We start from the raw sequence: 19802 nt of genomic DNA on the forward strand, positions 1-19802 counted from the left end.
TGTCACATCTGTCTCCTAATGGAACTTGGTCCAAAGAGCTGAAGCTCATTGTCATAGAACAGAAGCATGCTTAATGCATGGCAAGCTCCATGATATACTCATTAGGTGATATTTTTCACATATGAAAGAAAAATACATTAACTTATGGGACAATGTGTTTTTCTCTCACTCATAAAAGGCATTGTGGTAATGAATTTTTATTATCTTCAGCAAAATGTTTCAACTACTTGGGCCATGGTACTGTCATTTACAATGATTGGACTGAACTGGATATTTTTTAAGTTCCTTTCTAATTCTACAATTATATATAATGCATCTAGCATCCCTCATTCTTCCTAGCAATCAGAGGTACAAAGTCACCAAAATGAAGTGAAAGGTGAAATGAAATGGCAATGAAACAGCAATATCAATGGGTCCCCAAATGGTCAAAGCTTTAGTATTATTCTCATTAGTACCATCCTACAACCAGTTGAGATAAGTATGGATAAGGAAAGTAAAACACATATTAAAATAAAATGTAGTAGTTTTTAAAAATATTTATGGTAAAGATAATGGTATTCCTATGATCAAGGGGTAATGTTTATTTATTAAGTATAGAAAGTGTCACAATTGGGATTCATCTGGGATGAAACATTTACCTCAGTTAAGTTAAAAGAAGCTCATATTTGCACTGCAAAAAGAGGCATTTAATAAGTCACAGAGAAATGGTTGGTGATTTCTGAAAAAGAATCTTTAAATTGTCTGCATGTTGGTGAGCAGCCTGCAGACAAAAATAGATACTGAACTGAGAATGATATCCCTGGGTAATATTAAATTAATCAGAAAAGATATTCATAGCTACATAATATATCTCTTATTGACTAAAAATCTGTGGTGTAATCCTGGCTCACAAAAGTAATTTAGAAAAGTTATTTTAGAAAGTGACTTTGGTGACTACAATAATGAAAAATATTAAAAGAACTAAATATCTCTGCCACAGTTTAACATGCTTAAGAGAACATAACTATGGAAAGTATAATTCTATTCATGATCCAGTTCCAGAAGAAAAGAGATAAAAATAGGATAACAACTAAAAATATAACTCTTGATAGAAAAAAAAAGGAAGCTAGGACAGAATTTTTTTTGGCCTTATTTCTAACATATAACAAGTCTTTAACCAACATTATTATTTGGTCAAATATATTCCTATGTTTTATTTGATTCAAAATGTGAGGATCTTTTTTCTCTTTTTCATCATTCTGTGAGGTTCTGAGAAAATCATTTACACCATACATCTAACTGGAATCTTGCAACTCCCTGGAATTTGTAAGTCTTGGGCAAGAGACAGCATACACTGATGGAGGGATTTCCCTATACTGATATAATAACAGATTCTTCACATACTTAAATATTATGAATATATGCCGATGTATATATGTATAGAACAGGAATGCATATATGTATTATACGTATATAGTATCATATATAACATCTCTTCATATATTTGGCAAGTTAATTTACCTAAAATAAAATGTGCCTCTGAATTTTACACAAATCACAATTTCAAACCCTCAATTTAAAAAAAGAATATGTCACATTCACAATTGAGATTTCAATTATTTATGAAGGCCTTGAAGTATTGACATGAATCACATTAGAAGTATTTCTTTATATGGTAATAACTCTGTATTATATTATCTTTTCCCCCCATATAAGACTGACAAAATATTTCTGTGAAAACTATATTTTATTCCTAAGCAACAAATTTTTCACTAGCACCTCTCATACCTCAGAGCTAGGGGGTTCTTTCTATCACAAGAAGATGAGAATTGAAGCATTTTTCAAAGTTGCTCTTTTCTGTCAATGCCATATGATCTAGAGACAATATGAAATACCAGCAAGTCTGGATAAAGTTAACTCCAGACTCTACAAATATTCAGTCCAGAAAAATGCTAGTTTCAGTAAGGCATTACTTGCTTTACATTCATTAGATAATATATGATTGTTTAATGTGAAAGGCTAAGATAATTTCTCTATGGACTATTGAAAAATTTAGAAAAATGTGAAGCCCACAACTGTGATTTTCACATGGTGAAAGTTTTTGGAAGATTTAATCTTGAGTTTTAATTGATGATATGCAAAGTTTATTAAAAAATGATGACCTATATTCAGGCCATTTCTAATAGACTTGTGATGGAGAGAGATGGTTGGGACCGAATGTGGATCATAACATAGTATTTTCACTTTCTTAGTCGTTCTTTACTTGCTTCTTGTTTTCTTTCTCATTTTTTTTTCCTTTTTGATATGATTTTTCTTGTGAAGCATGATAAATATTGGAATATGTATAGAAGAATTGTACATGTTTAATATATATTTGATTGCTTGCTGTCTAGGGAAGGGGGTGGTGGGAAGGAAGAAAAAACTGGAATATAAGATTTTGCAAGAATGAATATTGAAAAATAACTTTATAAATATTTTGATAATAAAAAGATATTATTTACAAAAAAAAAGTGATGACCTAAATGCAAAGATAATCTGGATACCACAAACATAAGTGTCAATGAAGGAAAGCTAGAAGTTGAGGTATTCAGTTCATAGGAGTGAATATCCAAGAAAGGAGTTTGGTAGGAATGGCCTCATGTATCTATTATAAAAATGACAAATATTTAAGTTAACATGTAAGAAGAATGACTTCTGGTGGTGGAGCCAAGATGGTGGAGTAAATCCAGGAGGCTGCTTGAGCTCTCCCAGTTGCCCTCAAAAATCACATGAAACCAAGCATCTGAATAGTCTGACAGGATGAAACAACTGTTCAGCTCAAGATAAACTGGAAAAACTTCTAGAAAGGTCAGTTTTACTGGGATGAAAAGGATGTGCAGGTCAGCTCAGATGGACTCTGAGAAAGCCAGTGAGTGGGTCTTAGTCATAATAAATCAGCAACAAAGACCCTCAGTCCTGGCTCAATAGAGGAGCAAATCAGGAGGGCAGCTTACAAGCTCAGCTTAGAAGGTAAACTTTGGGAAATCAGGCTGTTTCATGAACAGAGCAGGCAAAGCTACCCCCTGCAATCACAAGGGCCCTGTGCTCAAAGCCAAGGCTCAGAGCTTCACAGGAAGTTTGGGACAGTGCCCCCTGAATACCAGAAGCAGAGCTCAACCATAAAAGTAAAAAAAAAAAAAAAAAAAAAAAAAAAAAAAGAGGAAATACCAAAAGGAAAGAAAATGAACAAGAAACAGAAAAGAACCGTGACCATAGAAAGCTACTATGGTGACAGGGCAGCAGACCAAAACACAAACTCAGAGGACAAAATGTGCACAGAAGAAATCTCAAAGATTTGGTTTCGAGCCCAAAGAGGCTTCTTGCAAATGTTCATAAAAGACTTTAAAAAACAAATAAGGAAGATAGAAGAAAGAATGAGAAAAGATATGCATGAAAGCCAACAGCTTGAAAAAGGAAAGAAAAAATTACCTGAAGAAATCACTACCTTCAAAAGTAGAATTAACCAAATAGAAAAATAGATACAAAAGCTAAGTAAAGAAAATCACACATTAAAAACTAGAATGAATCAATCAAGCTAAAAAGAATGAAATTAAAAAATACACACACACACACACACACACACACACACACACACACACACACATATATATCTCATTGGAAAAACAGCGAATTGGAAAATAGATCCAAAAGAGACAATTTACAAATTATTGACCTATCTGAAGGCTATGAACAAAAAAGAGTCTGGATAGCATTCTTCAAGAGATCAATAAGGAAAACTGCTTCAAAATTTTAGAAAACGAGGGGGAAATATCATTAAGAAATCCATAAATCACTTTCAGAAAAAGATCCTACAAGGAAAACCCCAAGGAACATTGTTGCAAAACTCTATCACTATAATCTCAAGGAAAAAATACTGCAAGCTACTAGACAAAAACAATTCAAATATCAAGAAGCAACAGTCAGGATTACCCAGAATCTGGCAGCTTCTCCAACAAAAGATCAGAAGGTCTGGAATATCATATTCCAGAAGGCAAAGGACCTGGGATTACAACCAAGAAGTAACTGCCCAGCAAGACTCAGCATCATCTTTCAGAGGATGCAAAGGATCTTCAATGAAGTAAAAGATTTTCAATTATTTCTACTGAAAAAACCAGAACTAAACATAAAATGGAATCTTCCTATATAGGACTCAAGAGAAGCATAGAAAGGCAGACGGGGGAAAATATATGTTATTTAAAGGTTAAGCTGTTTACATTCCTAATTGGGAAAATGATATCTGCAAGTCTTGAGAACTGTATATGCCACTGGGGCAGACAGAGAGAGAAATCACATGGACAGAAGGTGTGGTTGTGAATGGGTGCTGATGTGATGACATCAAAGAAAATTACTTAAGGGTGGAAAGATGTACTAGAAAAAAGAGGAAATGGGAGGTATAATAGGACAAGTAGTTCATATGAAGAAGTGCAAAAGATCTATTACAATCCAAGAAAAAAAAAGGAGAGGGATGAGCATTGTCTAAAGCTTCTTCTCATCAATTTAGAATCTAAGAGGGAATAACAATCATTCAGCTGGGTATAGAAATTCATCTAACCCCATAACCAGAAGGAGAAAGGAAAGAAAAGGGAGGGGCAAGATAGAAAGGAAGGCAGAAATACAAGGGAATAGATAAGAGAAGAGGGGAAGGGATGGTCAAAGAAAAGTTAGTGGATGAATCAGAACAGAAGTGAATGCAAGGGATAATGCTGTAAAAAACATTACCCTGGCATAGGTTCTATCAATAAAAAGTTATTAAAAAAAAGTTAGTGGATGGAGTGGGTTAAAAAAACACAACTAAAGAAGCGAGGAGGGATGATAGGAGGTAAGGTATTGGGTGGGGTGTGTGAAAAACAGAGCTCAGGATAGGGTGGGAAAAAAAACAAATATATATACAGGGGAGAAAATAAGATGGAACCAAATACAGAGCTGGTAATTGTAACTGTAAATGTGAATGGGATGAACTCTCCCATAAAATGTATATGAATAGCAGAGTGTATTAAAAAACAGAATCCTACAATATGCTGTTTATAAGAAACACATTTGACACATAAAGAGACATACAGAGTAAAAGGCTAGAACAGAATTTATTATGCTTCAGCTGAAATAAAAAATGGAGCGGCAGCAATTCTGATCTCAGATAAAACAAAGGAAGAACAATTTCCATTAAAGAACAATTAAATTTAAACAATTTAAAGAGCAATTAATTCCAATACTATGCAGTACTATCCAATACTATCTATAGTTATGTGAAAAATTGCTATAATCCCTAATGATTAGAGAAATGAAAATTAAAATAACTCTAAGGTACCACCTGATACCTTTCAGATTGACTAAAATGACAGGAAAAGATAATGATAAATGTTGGAGGGGAGGCAAACAAACTTGGATACTTATGCACTGTTGATGGTATTGTGAAATGATCCAACCATTCTGGAGAACAACTTGGAACTATCCCCAAAGGGCTATAAAACTGTGCATACTCTTTGACCCAGCAATGCCATTACAGGGTCTGTATTCCAAGGAAATCTTAAATGAGGGGAAAAGGACCCACATGTGTAAAAATGTTTGTTGCAGCTCTTTTTGTGATAGCAAAGAATTGGGAAATGAGTAGGTACCCATCAGAATAACTGAATAAATTGTGGTATGTGAATATAATGGAATACTATTATTTTATAAAAATGATGAACAAGCTTATTTTAGAAAGGCTTGGGAAGATTTACGCGAACTGATGCTGAGTGAAAGAAGCAGAACCAGAAATTCATTGTGCACATTAGGAAGAATGTTCTATGATCCACTATAAAATGCTTGGTTCTTCTAAGTGATTCACCCAAAGCAATCCCAATAGACATTGGACAGAAAATTCCATCTGCATCCAAAAAAAACAAAAAGAATTAAGGAAACTGAATGTAAATCAACACATGCTATATGCATTCCTTTTTTTTTTTTTTTTTCTTTTTTTTTAAATCTCTCCCATGGTTTTTCCCTTTTGCTGTTTTTTCTCTTCCAAGATGATTCATAAAGTAATGTGTGTTAAAAATAAATAAATTTATTAAAAGAAAAAAACATGCAAGAAGTATTAAAGGTCCCAATAGAACAGGAAATTCTGATCTCATGTTTATCATTATGGTTTGGAGGAATAAAATTCCTAAGTGGAAGATAACTCCAATTGGATATAATAAAGCAAAAGAAATAGAATAATTAAAAAAGGAGGAGAATAACATAATATTTTACAAATAGATACAAGTCTAGTATAATCTTGAACAAAAAATGGATATTTTATGAATTGAAAGATTTTCAAATATTTGTAACAAAAAGACTAAGACTCAAATGAAAATTCAATATAAAAGAACTAAGAAAAACAATGGGAAATCATTAAAGACTAGTTATAAGACACTGATTAAGGTAAAAATGTTACTAGAAAAACATGAAACATTACTTATCAGACTTATGAACAGTTAGGATATAAATAAATAAAAGATAGACATCAAAGTTAGGTGTAAAGTTGATAATTTCAATTACTTTAAATTTAAAAGGTTTTGTACAAATAAAACAAATGTAGACAAAATTGGAAGGAAAGCAGAAAATTTGGAAAAATTTTCTATAGACAGTTTATCAAATAAAGTTCTCATATCTAAAATATGCAAATATTATTTGTAGACCATATCTGAAAATGACTGAAGAAATTATTATTATTAATTCTTTGATTAGAGTATTAGGATAGGTATAATATATAGTAATATATAATTTATAATATATACATTATATATATTAGAGCTATTCAAATAATGTTATATATAATATATACATATGTATATAACATGATTATATATTATATTTTATACACATAGACACATATATATCTTTTATATGATCTTTTAATAAGTCATTTAATGTTGTTGTTGTTGTTGCCACTAATATTGAGACAGAAAAGATCGTACTCCCTTAGACACTGTGATAGAAAAGGAAAGGTAGGTAATAGCTTAGTGTTCATCATAGATTTGGAGAAGGCAAATTTCAAAGAGATCAATAGCAAAGTGAAGATGTTCTAGACTAAAAATTCTACAGGACAGGAAACTCTCAAGAATTAAATTATGAAGATACAAAAGGGAAGAATTTTGATGAGAATAAGGTAAGAGACTAATAAAAATGCACAGAGAACTCAAAACCCAACCCATTATTTTATTTTATTTATTTATTTTTATAGTTTTTTATTTACAAGATATATGCTTGGGTAATTTTTCAGCATTGACAATTGCAAGACCTTTTGTTCCAACTTTTCCCCTCCTTCCCCCCAACCCTTCCCTCAGATAGCAGATTGACAGATACATGTTAAATATGTTGAAGTATAAGCTAAATACAATATATGTATATATGTTCAAACAGTTATTTTGCTGTACAAAAAGAATCAGACTTTGAAATAGTGTACAATTAGCCTATGAAAGAAATCAAAAGTGCAGGCAAACAAAAATAGAGGGATTGGGAATTCTACGTAGTGGTTCATAGTCATCTCCCAGAGTTCTTTCACTGGGTGTAGCTGGTTCAGTTCATTACTGTTCTATTGGAACTAATTTCCAACCCATTATTTTAAAAACTATGTACTGAAAGAGAAGCAAAGGCAAGATCATTAATAACAGAATATGATGTGGTCCTGTGCATACATAGTGTCAAGAACTCTAAAGCTCAGAATGAGTTTAGGCTGGTGAGGGAAGTTAAAGACAGCAAAAAAAATTCCACTTTTTTATTATATTTTGCTTTGTTTTATAGTTATGTTGAGGTGAAGAAGAGGATAAAAAGAGGGATCAGATTTGGGCTTGGTGTAGTGTCAATTATGCCAACTAACAAGAAAAAGAAGGCTGACTCTCTCTCTTTCTCTCTTTCTCTTTTTCATTTTGCTTTCTCTGCTAAAAAAAAGTGACATTTGCGCTAGAAATTAGAAGAAAAAAACAACAACAACTAGCAAGTGCTATCCAAGATAAGTAAGAATGTTATAATAGAGTACCTGTTCACCCTTGTTAAATTCAAATGACCTGACACAAATGAATTTGCTCCTTGGGTTTTTGGTGTACATAACTGATGACTTACTGTCAGGAATAGAAAGTTATGGAGAATGGGGAGGGTGCCACAGGAATAAAGAAGGAACAATGATGTTCTAATTTTCAAAAAAATAAATGGAAAAGAATAGTATCTGAAAACTCTAGTTCTCTGAATAAATTCAATTCCTGAGAAAAATCTAGGATAGTTGATTAAAGGATCATAAATCAACATCTAGAAAAGGAAACTTATTAGATAGAGCCAGCCATTGCTGGCTTCATGAGGATCAAATCATGCTACAATAGCCTTGTTTTCTTTTCTTTTGTTGGACAGTAAATGAAACTAGTTCCTAAAGTAATAGATGAGAGAAATCATGTAGAGATATTTTACCTTTGATAAACTATTTCATACTTTGGTGACAGATAATTGATGTGGTGATCATTCAGTTAAATGGATTCCAAATTGTTTGACTGCAGATTGGAAAAGGAGTCCTTGATGGTAAGCTTAGGAGAAGAATCTTTAGAGAACTGGGCATGGTCCTGTACTAGTTAATACTTTTATTGATGACTTGGATAAAGGCACAGATGATATGATCTTGAAATTTGCAAATGACACAAAATTGGAAAAGAAAATTAATTGAATTAAAAAGTAAGGAACCCAAAAGATCCTAACAGGCCAGAGTACTGGGCTAAATTTAATAAGGTTAAATTCAGTGGGTATAAATGAAATATCATAAATTCAAAAAATAACACAATAAGGAGGAATATTCAGGCAACAGTTTGTCTGAAAATGATCTGGAGATTTTACTAAGTTTGATGAATGCCAACTATGAGATACAATTGCAAACCCCAAAATGCTTATGTGAACTTAGGCTACATGAAAAGAAGCTTCGCTTTCAGGTCTAAAGACCACATTTGGAATTTTCTGGTCAGTTCTGAAAACCATAGGTTAAAGAAGACATAAGTAAGCTGGACAGTATGCAGAGGGAGAGTAAACATGATGGTAAAAGACTGTAAATTCACGTTACTAAAAAGATACTGAAGGAACTAAGATTGTTAATTCTGGAGAAAAGAGAGGTTCAGGGAAAATGATGGTTGTCCAAGTATTCCAAGGTTGTAGAAGAGGTATTGTGATTTCTTAAGATTCTCCCAGCTCTGATGCTTTATAAGACAAAGTATTTTATTCCATCTTGAGATATAATCCTGGAGGGTATACTTAAATGAGAAAAGAAAATCTGAAACTACTTGACCAATGTGCAATTAATTGTTTAAATGTATTTATTATACTCAACATTAATTATGTCAATTGAGTTTATAACTATCTAATCCTGGTGTTGAGAAAATAGGCTATGAAATCTTTGACGAACTAAATCTGTGACTCAGTACACAATTGCTTGATAAAATTGAAAGATGAGTCATGCAGCAGAAATACACTGACGATTTGGAGCACCAAAAATGATTCACATACTTCAAGTCTAAACAAATTATCTTGATTTCTGAAGAGCAAGACAGGAAGAAATATTTCTTTGGCACATCCCACACCTAAGTCTGTGCGGATATGAGTCTGGAATTTTTTTGGTATCTGAAGGGAAATGAAATTGTTAGAGATAAAACTGGATTTGGTCATGTCACTTGGTTTGGGTCAAAGGCATAATCTAGACACCTTTACAAATATGTCAGATTGTCCTTTCAACTCAGACTTAGTGTTCCAATGGGATGCATATTTTACATGTTTGATTCCATCTGGCTCCTTACTTTTTTATTCAATACAAACCTCAGCCTTCAAATATATGTGGTCTACCCTACAATTAACTGAGTTCAGTGAGCTCTGCTATTCTATATGAGCACATACTCAATCTTCCATTTAAAATCAGAATCTTAGCATTCAAAGGCAAATTAGACACAATTTAGTCCATGTATTCCTTTCCCTTTACAACATTGTTAAGTGGTCATTCACATTTTGTTTGATGCTCCTCTCTAGTGCTAAAGTGGGTATTAGATTTCACCTCAGGATTTTCTCTGAGGTAAATCACTTAACTTTTCTCAATCTCATCTGTAAAATAGGGCTAATACTATCTATCTTATAGAATTGTTGTGGGGATCAAAGAAAATATTTAAAGCCATTTACAAATCTTAAAGTTTCATCTATATAGTTATTATTATTACTTTTAAAATTAAATATCCCTAGATGATTAAAGTAATAATTATTTGTTCAATATCTCAGTTATCTTCTTCTGAATACATTCCATCTTTTGAATACTCCTCCTAAGATGTAGTGACCAGAATGAACACTCTACTCACAAATGCTGCCCAGTGTCCAGAATTAATTACTTCAAATCTTGAAGGAATTGTGCTTAGCAGAACTTCTTTAGTTTGTTTATATGCTCTTAGGAGAGGATAAGCAAAGGTGTGTACATATTCAGGAACTGTCAGAGGGATAGAATCAGCAGATTGACAAGGGTTGTGTCAGACTTGTCAAATGATATCTTTATGACTGATGGGATTTTTCACTTTTCATTCACTTGTTAGGGATCAGGGAAATAGAACCTTAATGTCAAACTGGAAGTTTACTCATGGGAAAATCTTTAGATTGAGATTTTGGAAAATAGTTCACCAATAAACAGTTATGAAAAATGGCAAAATAACTCAATAACTAAATCTTTAAACAGTCTATAGAATTACCTCTTTAGGAAAGTTGCTATGATAGAACATTTTGATATCATAGTATTCTAACTCTTGACAAAGAAAACTTCTTAATTGTCTATATAATACCATCCTGTTCACATATTCCAGAAATGAAACAAGCCCATTCATGGCTTACCTGTCTCATTTCTTTGTAGTTGTGATGTTTAAAATCCAGGTCATCTGTGGTTGTCATTTCATTTCTTCTGTGATAATAGTTATTAGGATCTAAGGAGGGGAAATAAAACTTTTTATTTATTCAAATAAAACCAGAGATCTATTGAGTACTTATCACATGCCTAGCCTTGTATTAAGTGCTTTTGTTGCGACAGAAGAAATGTAAGCTTTTGTGTTAGCTGTTAAGAAGTTTTTGTTCTTCTTGATATTCAGTTGTTTTTTGTTGTGTCTAATTACTTCATAATCTCATATTTGGAGTTTTCGTAGCAAAGAGAATGTAGCGGTTTGCATTTTCTTTTTCTTCTGTAAAGATGAATTTACACCTTTACACATCTGATTTTACAGATGAGGAAATGAAGCAAACTGGATTAAACAACTTGCCTAGTATCACATAGCTGGTAAGTGCTGGAGGCCAGAGTTGAACTCAAAAACATGACTCTTCCTGTCTCCAAGTCTGGCACTCTATTTACTATGCCACTCAGCTCCCCATTAAGAAGCTTAGAATAAAAATTATGAGTTGATTAGGAGAGGAATAGGGAATAGGGAAGGTTTATTAAAACAGAAAAGTGTAACTCTATGATAGTTGTTCAGCATGATAAGTACCAAAACCTTCATTATGAGGCTGATATCATCAATAACTTAAAGAAGGTGTTAATCTTTTACACAGCAAAGTATTCTTAATAGACTTTGAGATATGATTATAATATCATGATTAATAGTTAAATTACTTAACATAAGCTGATGTTAAATGTGTCAAAACTTGAAAAACTAAAGAGTCTACTAAGTGAGGACTACAACAGCTTAAATATTTCAGCTTAACTATCTCTACAAAGAAAAATAAATACGTGAAAAAACATAGGCCCTGAGTTGAATTACAGGAAAACAGACTAGATTTTCTTTATTAAATTGTAGTGTCCTCGCATTCTTTTTTTTTTTTAATCTATAAAACAGGATAGCATAAATTCTTGATATCTTTAATACATTTATTCAATAAATAAAAAGTCAAATGGTTAAGCCAATATCACAAGTAAAGGCATAGCAAATAAAGTAAACAATTCATCAGCAATAAAAAAAAAAAACAAACTATACTACACAGAGCTAAATAAGCAAAAAATACAGAAAAGAAAGAACCTCTGAAGGAGAATGTGTAAAAGAAAAAAAATAGTTGAAAGAAGTCTAACACAAAAATATAAGATACATTAATTCAAAAGAGAAACCTGTATACCATGGATGAATGAATGAGTGAGTGAATGAATGGTGTTGGCAAGAAAAATAAGAAACTCTTAATTTTCTACAAAACTGGGAAGTAGCTGTTCTAGGTAAAAATCCATAATTAATGACTCAAAGGCTTCGACATGGCATCTTCAGCTTCTCTGATGAAAGCCTGATTCCAACTCTTAAACAGACAATACACAGGAATAGGGATCATTGATATTAGTGAGGTCCTAGTAAGAAAATTCCTCTTTAATGCACATAGTCACTTTTTTCTGCAGCTTCTACTCTTAAAGTGTTGCCCACTCTTAAGACATTAAACAACTTACCAATATTACCTAATGTGTCAGAGTGAATTTTGATGTTCCTGATTCCAAGGCCAAGGCCAGCTCTCTATCTACCCTAGAATAGTATTACCCTAAAAGTGCTTATTATATGGAGAGAGACAGAGACAGAGAGAGACAGACAGACACACACACACACAGATACAGACACAGAGAGACAGAGAGAGAGAGAGAGGTTATGCAAGATCTTTGTAGCTAAAATCATTCAAAACAAATCTATAAGTTCAAAAAATAAATATATTGGCTGAGGAACAAAAAGTAAGAAAAAATTATAAGAACAATTAATTGATTCAATTATAACTAATCAAGCTATCTGAAAGTGTCCTAATATTTATGCTGACTTCACTGAGTGTCAAAAAGCCTTAGACTAAGTTCTGCACTCATGGCATAGTCATGTACTGCAAATAGATCAAAGCATAGTAAAAATGTTAGTGTATATTGTCCACTGCTTCCTATTTAAATAAACTGACAATATATTTATATTAAGGAAAAAAATTGATATAAAACAAGACAACTGATGTCAATTATCTCCATGGAGGGAGCTTAAGCCTACTGTCCTAATTTGGCTTATAGAGAGAAAGCAACACATAAGTAAGCTGGGCCAGTCCAATCGTTCTTAGGATACAGCAATAAAGCAGGTGTGAATGAATCTTCTTTAAAGTCATTTACCTTGACAAAATGGTACTGATTTCTAATGTTAAATAAGAGGTATGAAATTTGAAAATTTCAAAGTAGTTTGTTATTTATACAAAGTTTTATATTGCCCTTTTCATTTGATCCTTCTTACAGTTCTGGTGGAATAAACATATTCATTTTTGCATCTTAATAAATTCAAACAAAAAACTGAGACTCAGAAGGGCCAGACAATATGCACAAGTTTGTGTATTCAACAAATAGGTTTAACATTCTGATTTTCAAAAATGCTTTTTCCATACAAGGGAGTAATTGCCACAAAGCAGGCACTATCACTTTCATTTACTAGCCATCAAATTACATCATACTCATAGCTGAAACTTTCACTTATACATAGGAATATTATGTTCAAATAGAATAGATCGTTGTTTATTTCAGAGACAGTCTTCAAAGGTTTATAGAAAGCATGTAGTCCCATGCTAAAGAATTTTTTGTTTTGTTCTATTATGGAACTAGGACTTCTTTTCTGAGGTAACTATAAGGCACTGTTTGCAAATATCCAAACGCATGAAGCAAGGTTCCTAATGCTGAAAATGGGCATAGACCCATAGGAATGTGGCAAATATTCTAATGCCTCTTTCTCTTGCTCATTTCAAAGAGTAGCTGAGGAGCTAAACTAATGTGGGTCAAACTCTCTGAGAATCATTTCAGCTGTGATGACCACTACAATTATTTCTAAGCTTCCTTTGTGCACATCAAATTATTTATGACACATTTCTTATCTGGCCTTATTGAATTCTTATGACATGGACCACTATCAATAATTCTGCTTTATGGAAAGGGGGTTGACACAACACAAACTTTCATAGGTCAGGTCAAACTGAACAGGATTTAAGTATAGCCCTATCGACTGACTACGAGTTTGTTTGTTTTTTCCCAAGGAAGAGTTTAAATAAGACGAGGAATATTCAGCATCATGGGCTAGGCCGTAAGATAATAAATTGTTTTGGCTTCAGCCAGTTAGGAAGACCATATATTAAGAAACAGAATGATTGCAATCTGTGTATGTCAAAGAAATAGCCACTCCAAGAAAATGAAAGAATTTTTGAGGTGCTGAAGCAAGAAAATAAATGGAGAGGGCATTAAAAACATATTTTGGGCAAAGGTTGGATGGATATCTCAGGTCCCTTCTATCTTTGTGAGTCTATGAAAACCAAAAAGAAGATACAGAAAATCTTAGAATCACCCTACTAAAGAATTTTGAAAGAAGGATAATAATTCAGTATTTCTAGATAAATTTTTAAAGGTTTATGATTATAATTACATTATTATTATTGCTATCACTACTGTATACTGGCATGTATATTCAAATTAATTTAATCACTATTTATTAATTACCTACTAAGCAACAAGTACTAGGAAAGAGGAACATGGATATGAAATAAGATAATCTTTATCCTTGGTAGTTTCTTCCTATTAACAAATTGGCTTTCAAAGCCTTCTATAAGCTGACACCTTTTTTTATCTTTTCAGTCTTTTTATACCTCACTCCCCTCCATGTTTTTAATATCCAGTAATACTGGACTCCTGGCTATTTCTTCACCTCCCAACTCCAAGTGTTTTTACTGACTGACCTCCACACCTGGATTACTCACTATCTTTGCCTCCTGATTTCCTTGACTTAATGTTCTACATTTTTCAAGAAGTTTTACCCAGTTCTCCTTTATCTGTTTAATCTAGGAGTTCCTCTGAGGTTACTCCCAATTTATTCTGCATATATCTTGTTAGCACAGTTATTTGTCTCCCCCATTAAGTTGAGCTCTTTGAGAATAATGGTTATTCAAGATTAGAAGGGAAGTCAAAAGCTGGGATTTTTTTTTTTTATAGTCAGTATTTCTAAAAAAGTCCTAATTTCTAAAATATATGGAGAACTGACTCAAATTTACAAGAATACAAGTCATTCTTCACTTGTTAAATGGTCAAAAGATATGAATAGACAATTTTCATATGACACTAAAGTCATTTCTAGTTATATGAAAAAATGTTCTAAATTAATATTGATTATGGAAATGAAAATTAAGAGAACTTCAGGTACCACCTCACACCTCTCAGATAGACTAAGATGACAGGAAAAGATAATGATACAAGTTGGAGGGGATGTGGGAAATCTGGAACACATATGCATTGTAGTTGCAATTGTGAAATGTTCCAACTACTCTGCAGAGCAATTTGCAGCTATGTCCAAAGGGCTATCAAATTGTGCATATAGTTTTTGATCCAGCGGTCTTTCTACTGGGTCTGTATCAAAAAGAAATAAAAAAACATGAAAAGATCCATAAGCACAAAAATATTTGTAGCAGCTCTTTTTTTTTTTTGTACTGTCAAAGAACTGGAAATTGAGTGGATGCCCATCAGTTGCAGAATGGCTAAATAAGTTATAGTATGTGAAGGTAATGGGATATTATTGCTCTATAAGAAATGGTGAGCAGGGTGATTTCAGAAAGCCTGGAAAGACTAACATGAATTGTGCTGAGTGAAGCGGGCAGAACCAGTGTACACTGTAACAACAAGATTATATGATAATTAATTGTGATGGATTTGGTTTTCTTCTCAACAATGTGGTGTTTCAAGGCAAGTTCAATAGACTTGGTTGGGATAGAAAATGCTATCTGTCTCTGGAGAAAGAACTATGAAGACTGAATATGGATCAAAACATAGTATTTTCACTTTTTGTTTGTTTTATTTCCAATGGTTTTTCCCTTTTAGTCTAATTTTTCCTTGCATGACATAACAAATATGTTTAAAAGAACATATTTAACCTATATCAGATTACTTGCTGTCTTGGGAAGAGAAAGGCAAGGGAAGAAGGGAGGGAGGGAGAAAAATTTAGAATACAAAGTTTGACAAAAATGAATGTTAAAAACTATATATATATATAGTTGCAAAAAAAAAACTATTGACAAAAAATAAAGATCTTTCTTTGTATATCTTGTGCTTAGCACAATGCATGGCACATAGTAAGTAGTTATTTAAGAAATCTTAGTTGATTGACTGTAAGAGTGAGTACTGTTTATATGTAGAACTTTATATATATATATATTAGGTTGCTTTATAGTAACACATGTTTTGTGCTAATGATGCCAACCCAGCAATAATTATATCCTGCTGTAATTATAAGCATTGGAACTTATCATGTGGGATGGAATCTCAGATTTTAAATTTGGCTTATTATTTGAGATGTCATTTTGATCCTGGTAAAAGTGTTTGTGTTGACACATAAGCAATTCTTCATGAAAAGGAAAATGTCAACAGTTACTTAAAAAGAATGCTGCCTAGTCCCTACTCATATGAAATCAGCTCTACGCAGATGCAGATTTCTGGAAAGGTTGAAATTGCCAGTCCTGTGGAGGGAATGGTAAAATCCCCCCAGATCATTTCCTCTTTCTCTTCCCTTTTCACAGGAAAGCCTTCAGTTGTAACACTATGATTATTAAACCCCTTGAATACTATGAAGTTGTGAGGAATAAGTTGTCTATTCCAAAATGATTTCTTGCCATTTTATCATAGTTCAGACTATATTAAGAGAGATTTGTATCTGTATTCCTTTGAACTTCTCCTATACCTTTTAAGTCCACACCTGAGATTTGTATCTGTATTCCTTTGAACTTCTCCTATACCTTTTAAGTCCACACCTGACAGAAATTTAATATTATTATAACAATAACCCACTTTTCCACTTATGTAAATCATTCTGATAAGTGAGTTAGCATGAGGACTAATCTTAAGATATGTTTTAGAGATCAAGAGAGAGAATCTAATATACTCCAGCTCAAGAGAAGAGTGGCTCTGTCTTTAAACTACCTTCATTTCATTATTTAATGGAGGAGCAAATCCACTGCCTAGTATTTAAGTTTTTCTTACACTATACATACTTGTATAGTCAGAGGAGAAAAAAGATCTAGTTCCATTGAGACCTCAAGGTTAATGACAGATTAATAAACTAGTTTCTTTGGTTTCTTCCTACACTCATTGAATTGATTTGTCCTGAGTCCAGTTGAAATTCAGATTAAGTGCTCCCCTTTAATATTGTAAATATCTTCACTTTATCAACTCATCCTCATTGTTTCTCCCTTTTTTTTGGAGGACTGAAGAACAGAGCAATAAATACTTCCCAAAGTCTTGTACTACAGGGAGTTCACAACCTTCTTGGTAACCTTATTTTCCAATTACCATTCTGCCTGGCTTCCAACTTATAGAACAAGATGCCTCCTCAGGGTATCTAACCATCCCTATCCTTCTTGTCAGATTTATCTTATATGTTGTCTTCTCCAATTAAATTGTGAACTCCTTGAGTGCAGAGATCACTTATTTTTCTTATTTGCATGTGTAGCATGTAGCTAGTGCCTAGGACTACATAAATGTTTATGGAATGGAACTGAATATTCTTGTAAGAAATGGTTTGTAGGTAGAATTATTGTTTTAAAGAGATTGTCTTTGTGAAACAAACCATATCTTATAACATCAACAAAGTTTTTACTGACTTGTACTCAAACTTTGAGTTTAGGACCATTTTTAGTCATAGCAAGCATTTATATCATATAGTAACAACTCTGTTGGATGCTGAAGACAAAGGCAAAAAAAGGAAACAACTTATGAATCTTACATGGTGGAAGGTAAAATAAGAAAGGTATTAAACTAAAATCTCCCAAATTTACCTCCAAACAACTATAAATTAATACCTTAAGATGAGTTTTGGAGTATCAGAATCAACAACAACAAAAACGGTATGAAATAATTTTCAAACATAAGACAAGTTAGAAGATTATCAGGAAAGGAATGTCTCAGTAGGTAAAAGGGGAGCACAGTCCAGCAAAAGCAAAATATAAAAAAGCCTGCAGCCAGCACCCTTACTTGTTCCCCAGTCCTAGGACAAGCCAGTGATGATATTCAATGGTCTGTGATGCAAACCAGAAGTGATGTCTTGCAGTAACTGCATAAGAAGCTTGGAACAGTGCCCCTTTCAACATACAGGAGCATAACCCAGCATATCCCACAAAAAGGCTGGGAAAATTACCAAACAAAACAGAGAGAGATAGACAGAGAGAGAGAGAGTCCGGGGGGGAGGGGGAACCTGACCATATTAAGTTGTTATGGGAACAGGGAAGTGTAATATTCTTCTCTAAAATGTAATATTCTCTTGTTGGGGTTTCCTTGGGGTCTCTAGAGGCAGCCTTTGTTTCAGTTCAGTAATCACTACAAGTGTAGCCAGGGATTAAGGTCCAAATTCTTTATTGTCTCTTTACAAGTCTTGTCTCCTTTGCTGGGGCCCGATTAGCTTTCTTAGAGGCCTCTCTCTTTGGTTCCGAAAGCTTAAGCTCCTGCCAGCCCTCTCTGGCTTCTGAATCTCCCAGACTTCCAAGGGTTTGTGCTTCAATCTCTAGCCACAACAAAGGTGGAAGATGGAATGAATCTGTCTCAGCCTCCTTATAGTGTGCTTATCCTTTATGGCGCTGAGAACTTCTCCTTATATGTCTCACCCTGAGTATACACCAATCATTACATCACTAGGAAACTATTTTTTGTTGTAGGATTAAATCAATGCTACACTACATTTAACCATTGTCTCCTCAATTCCACTTAGTGCCTTGTTTCAAGTTCTGCCCCATAACATCTCCTTGTAGGATTAAATCAATCATACTGTGAGGGATAGAACTCCTATTCAAAAATGACTACTCAGAGACTTCTCGAAGTAAAAAGCAGAAAAATTGTTTATTAATAGATTCTCATGAGAATGAGCAATTCCACCATGAGGAGGGAAAGAGAGAAAGCTCACAGTAGAAGGACTCATTCTCATGAGAATCTATTAATAAACAACAATCTTTCTGCTTTTTACTTCGAGAAGTCTGTGAGTAGTCATTTTTGGATAGGAGTTCTATCCCTCATAGTTTTGGGGTCTTGTCCGGGATATCTTTGGGGGAGACAGCTGCACATCCCAAACAGGATAGGCATGCTCACAGTTAGTTTTTCTGAGGTCTCTGACTCTGAGTATGTAGCCTCCCTCCCTCTTGGACAAACGACCCGAGGCAGAGATACTCAGTGAAAAGCAGAATTGAAGACCAAAGGAGAAATAAAGTTCTGATGGGCCAGTGGCAGTCTGAAAAGATATACGTGTTTTTAAGGTAAACAAAACTCTTGGGAGGTCTGGGGGTCTATTGGCTGGGGTGAGGGAGACCCAAGGGATTAGCACTCTTAAAAATTGTTTTGGTGGATTGCTGTTGATCCCAACAATAAAGGACTTCCTAAGGAGGCTCTCTCTGGTAACTGCAGGGCGTGAGGGTAATGAAGGACCTCCACTGACAACTTGGTTTGAGAACAAATTGTAAAAATGGGACAGAAGCAGTCCAAGAATTTATGTCAGGATGTTAGCCAGGGAATTCCAGTCAACAGTCTGCTTGGGAATCAACTTAAAGAGTGGGATAAGTTACCCAGATATAAAGGGAAAGACAAGAAAATAATGATTAAGTATTGCTGTTTTGTTTGGGGCAACCAAAATATTGGTGGGGGAATAATCTGGCCAAAATATGGTTCTGCTGAGGATTGGATATGTCAACAATTGAATATATATATATATATATATATATATTATATATATATATATATATATATATATATATATATATATGTGAATAATGGAGAACCGTATAATCCA

General features: G+C 33.5%; 1 protein-coding gene across 1 annotated transcript in view; it reads right to left on the reverse strand.

The window, feature by feature from the left end:
• Window positions 1–19802, reverse strand: part of CPXM2 (carboxypeptidase X, M14 family member 2) — a 264562-nt gene that overhangs the window by 61254 nt on the left and 183506 nt on the right. The window contains exon 7 of the mRNA XM_051981609.1: window positions 10867–10955. Within this exon, the coding sequence (XP_051837569.1) occupies window positions 10867–10955 (89 nt within the window). The remainder of the gene's footprint in view (window positions 1–10866; window positions 10956–19802) is intronic.

Source organism: Antechinus flavipes, chromosome 2 (genome assembly GCF_016432865.1).
Source record: "Antechinus flavipes isolate AdamAnt ecotype Samford, QLD, Australia chromosome 2, AdamAnt_v2, whole genome shotgun sequence".
NCBI classification, from domain to species: Eukaryota; Metazoa; Chordata; class Mammalia; order Dasyuromorphia; family Dasyuridae; genus Antechinus; species Antechinus flavipes.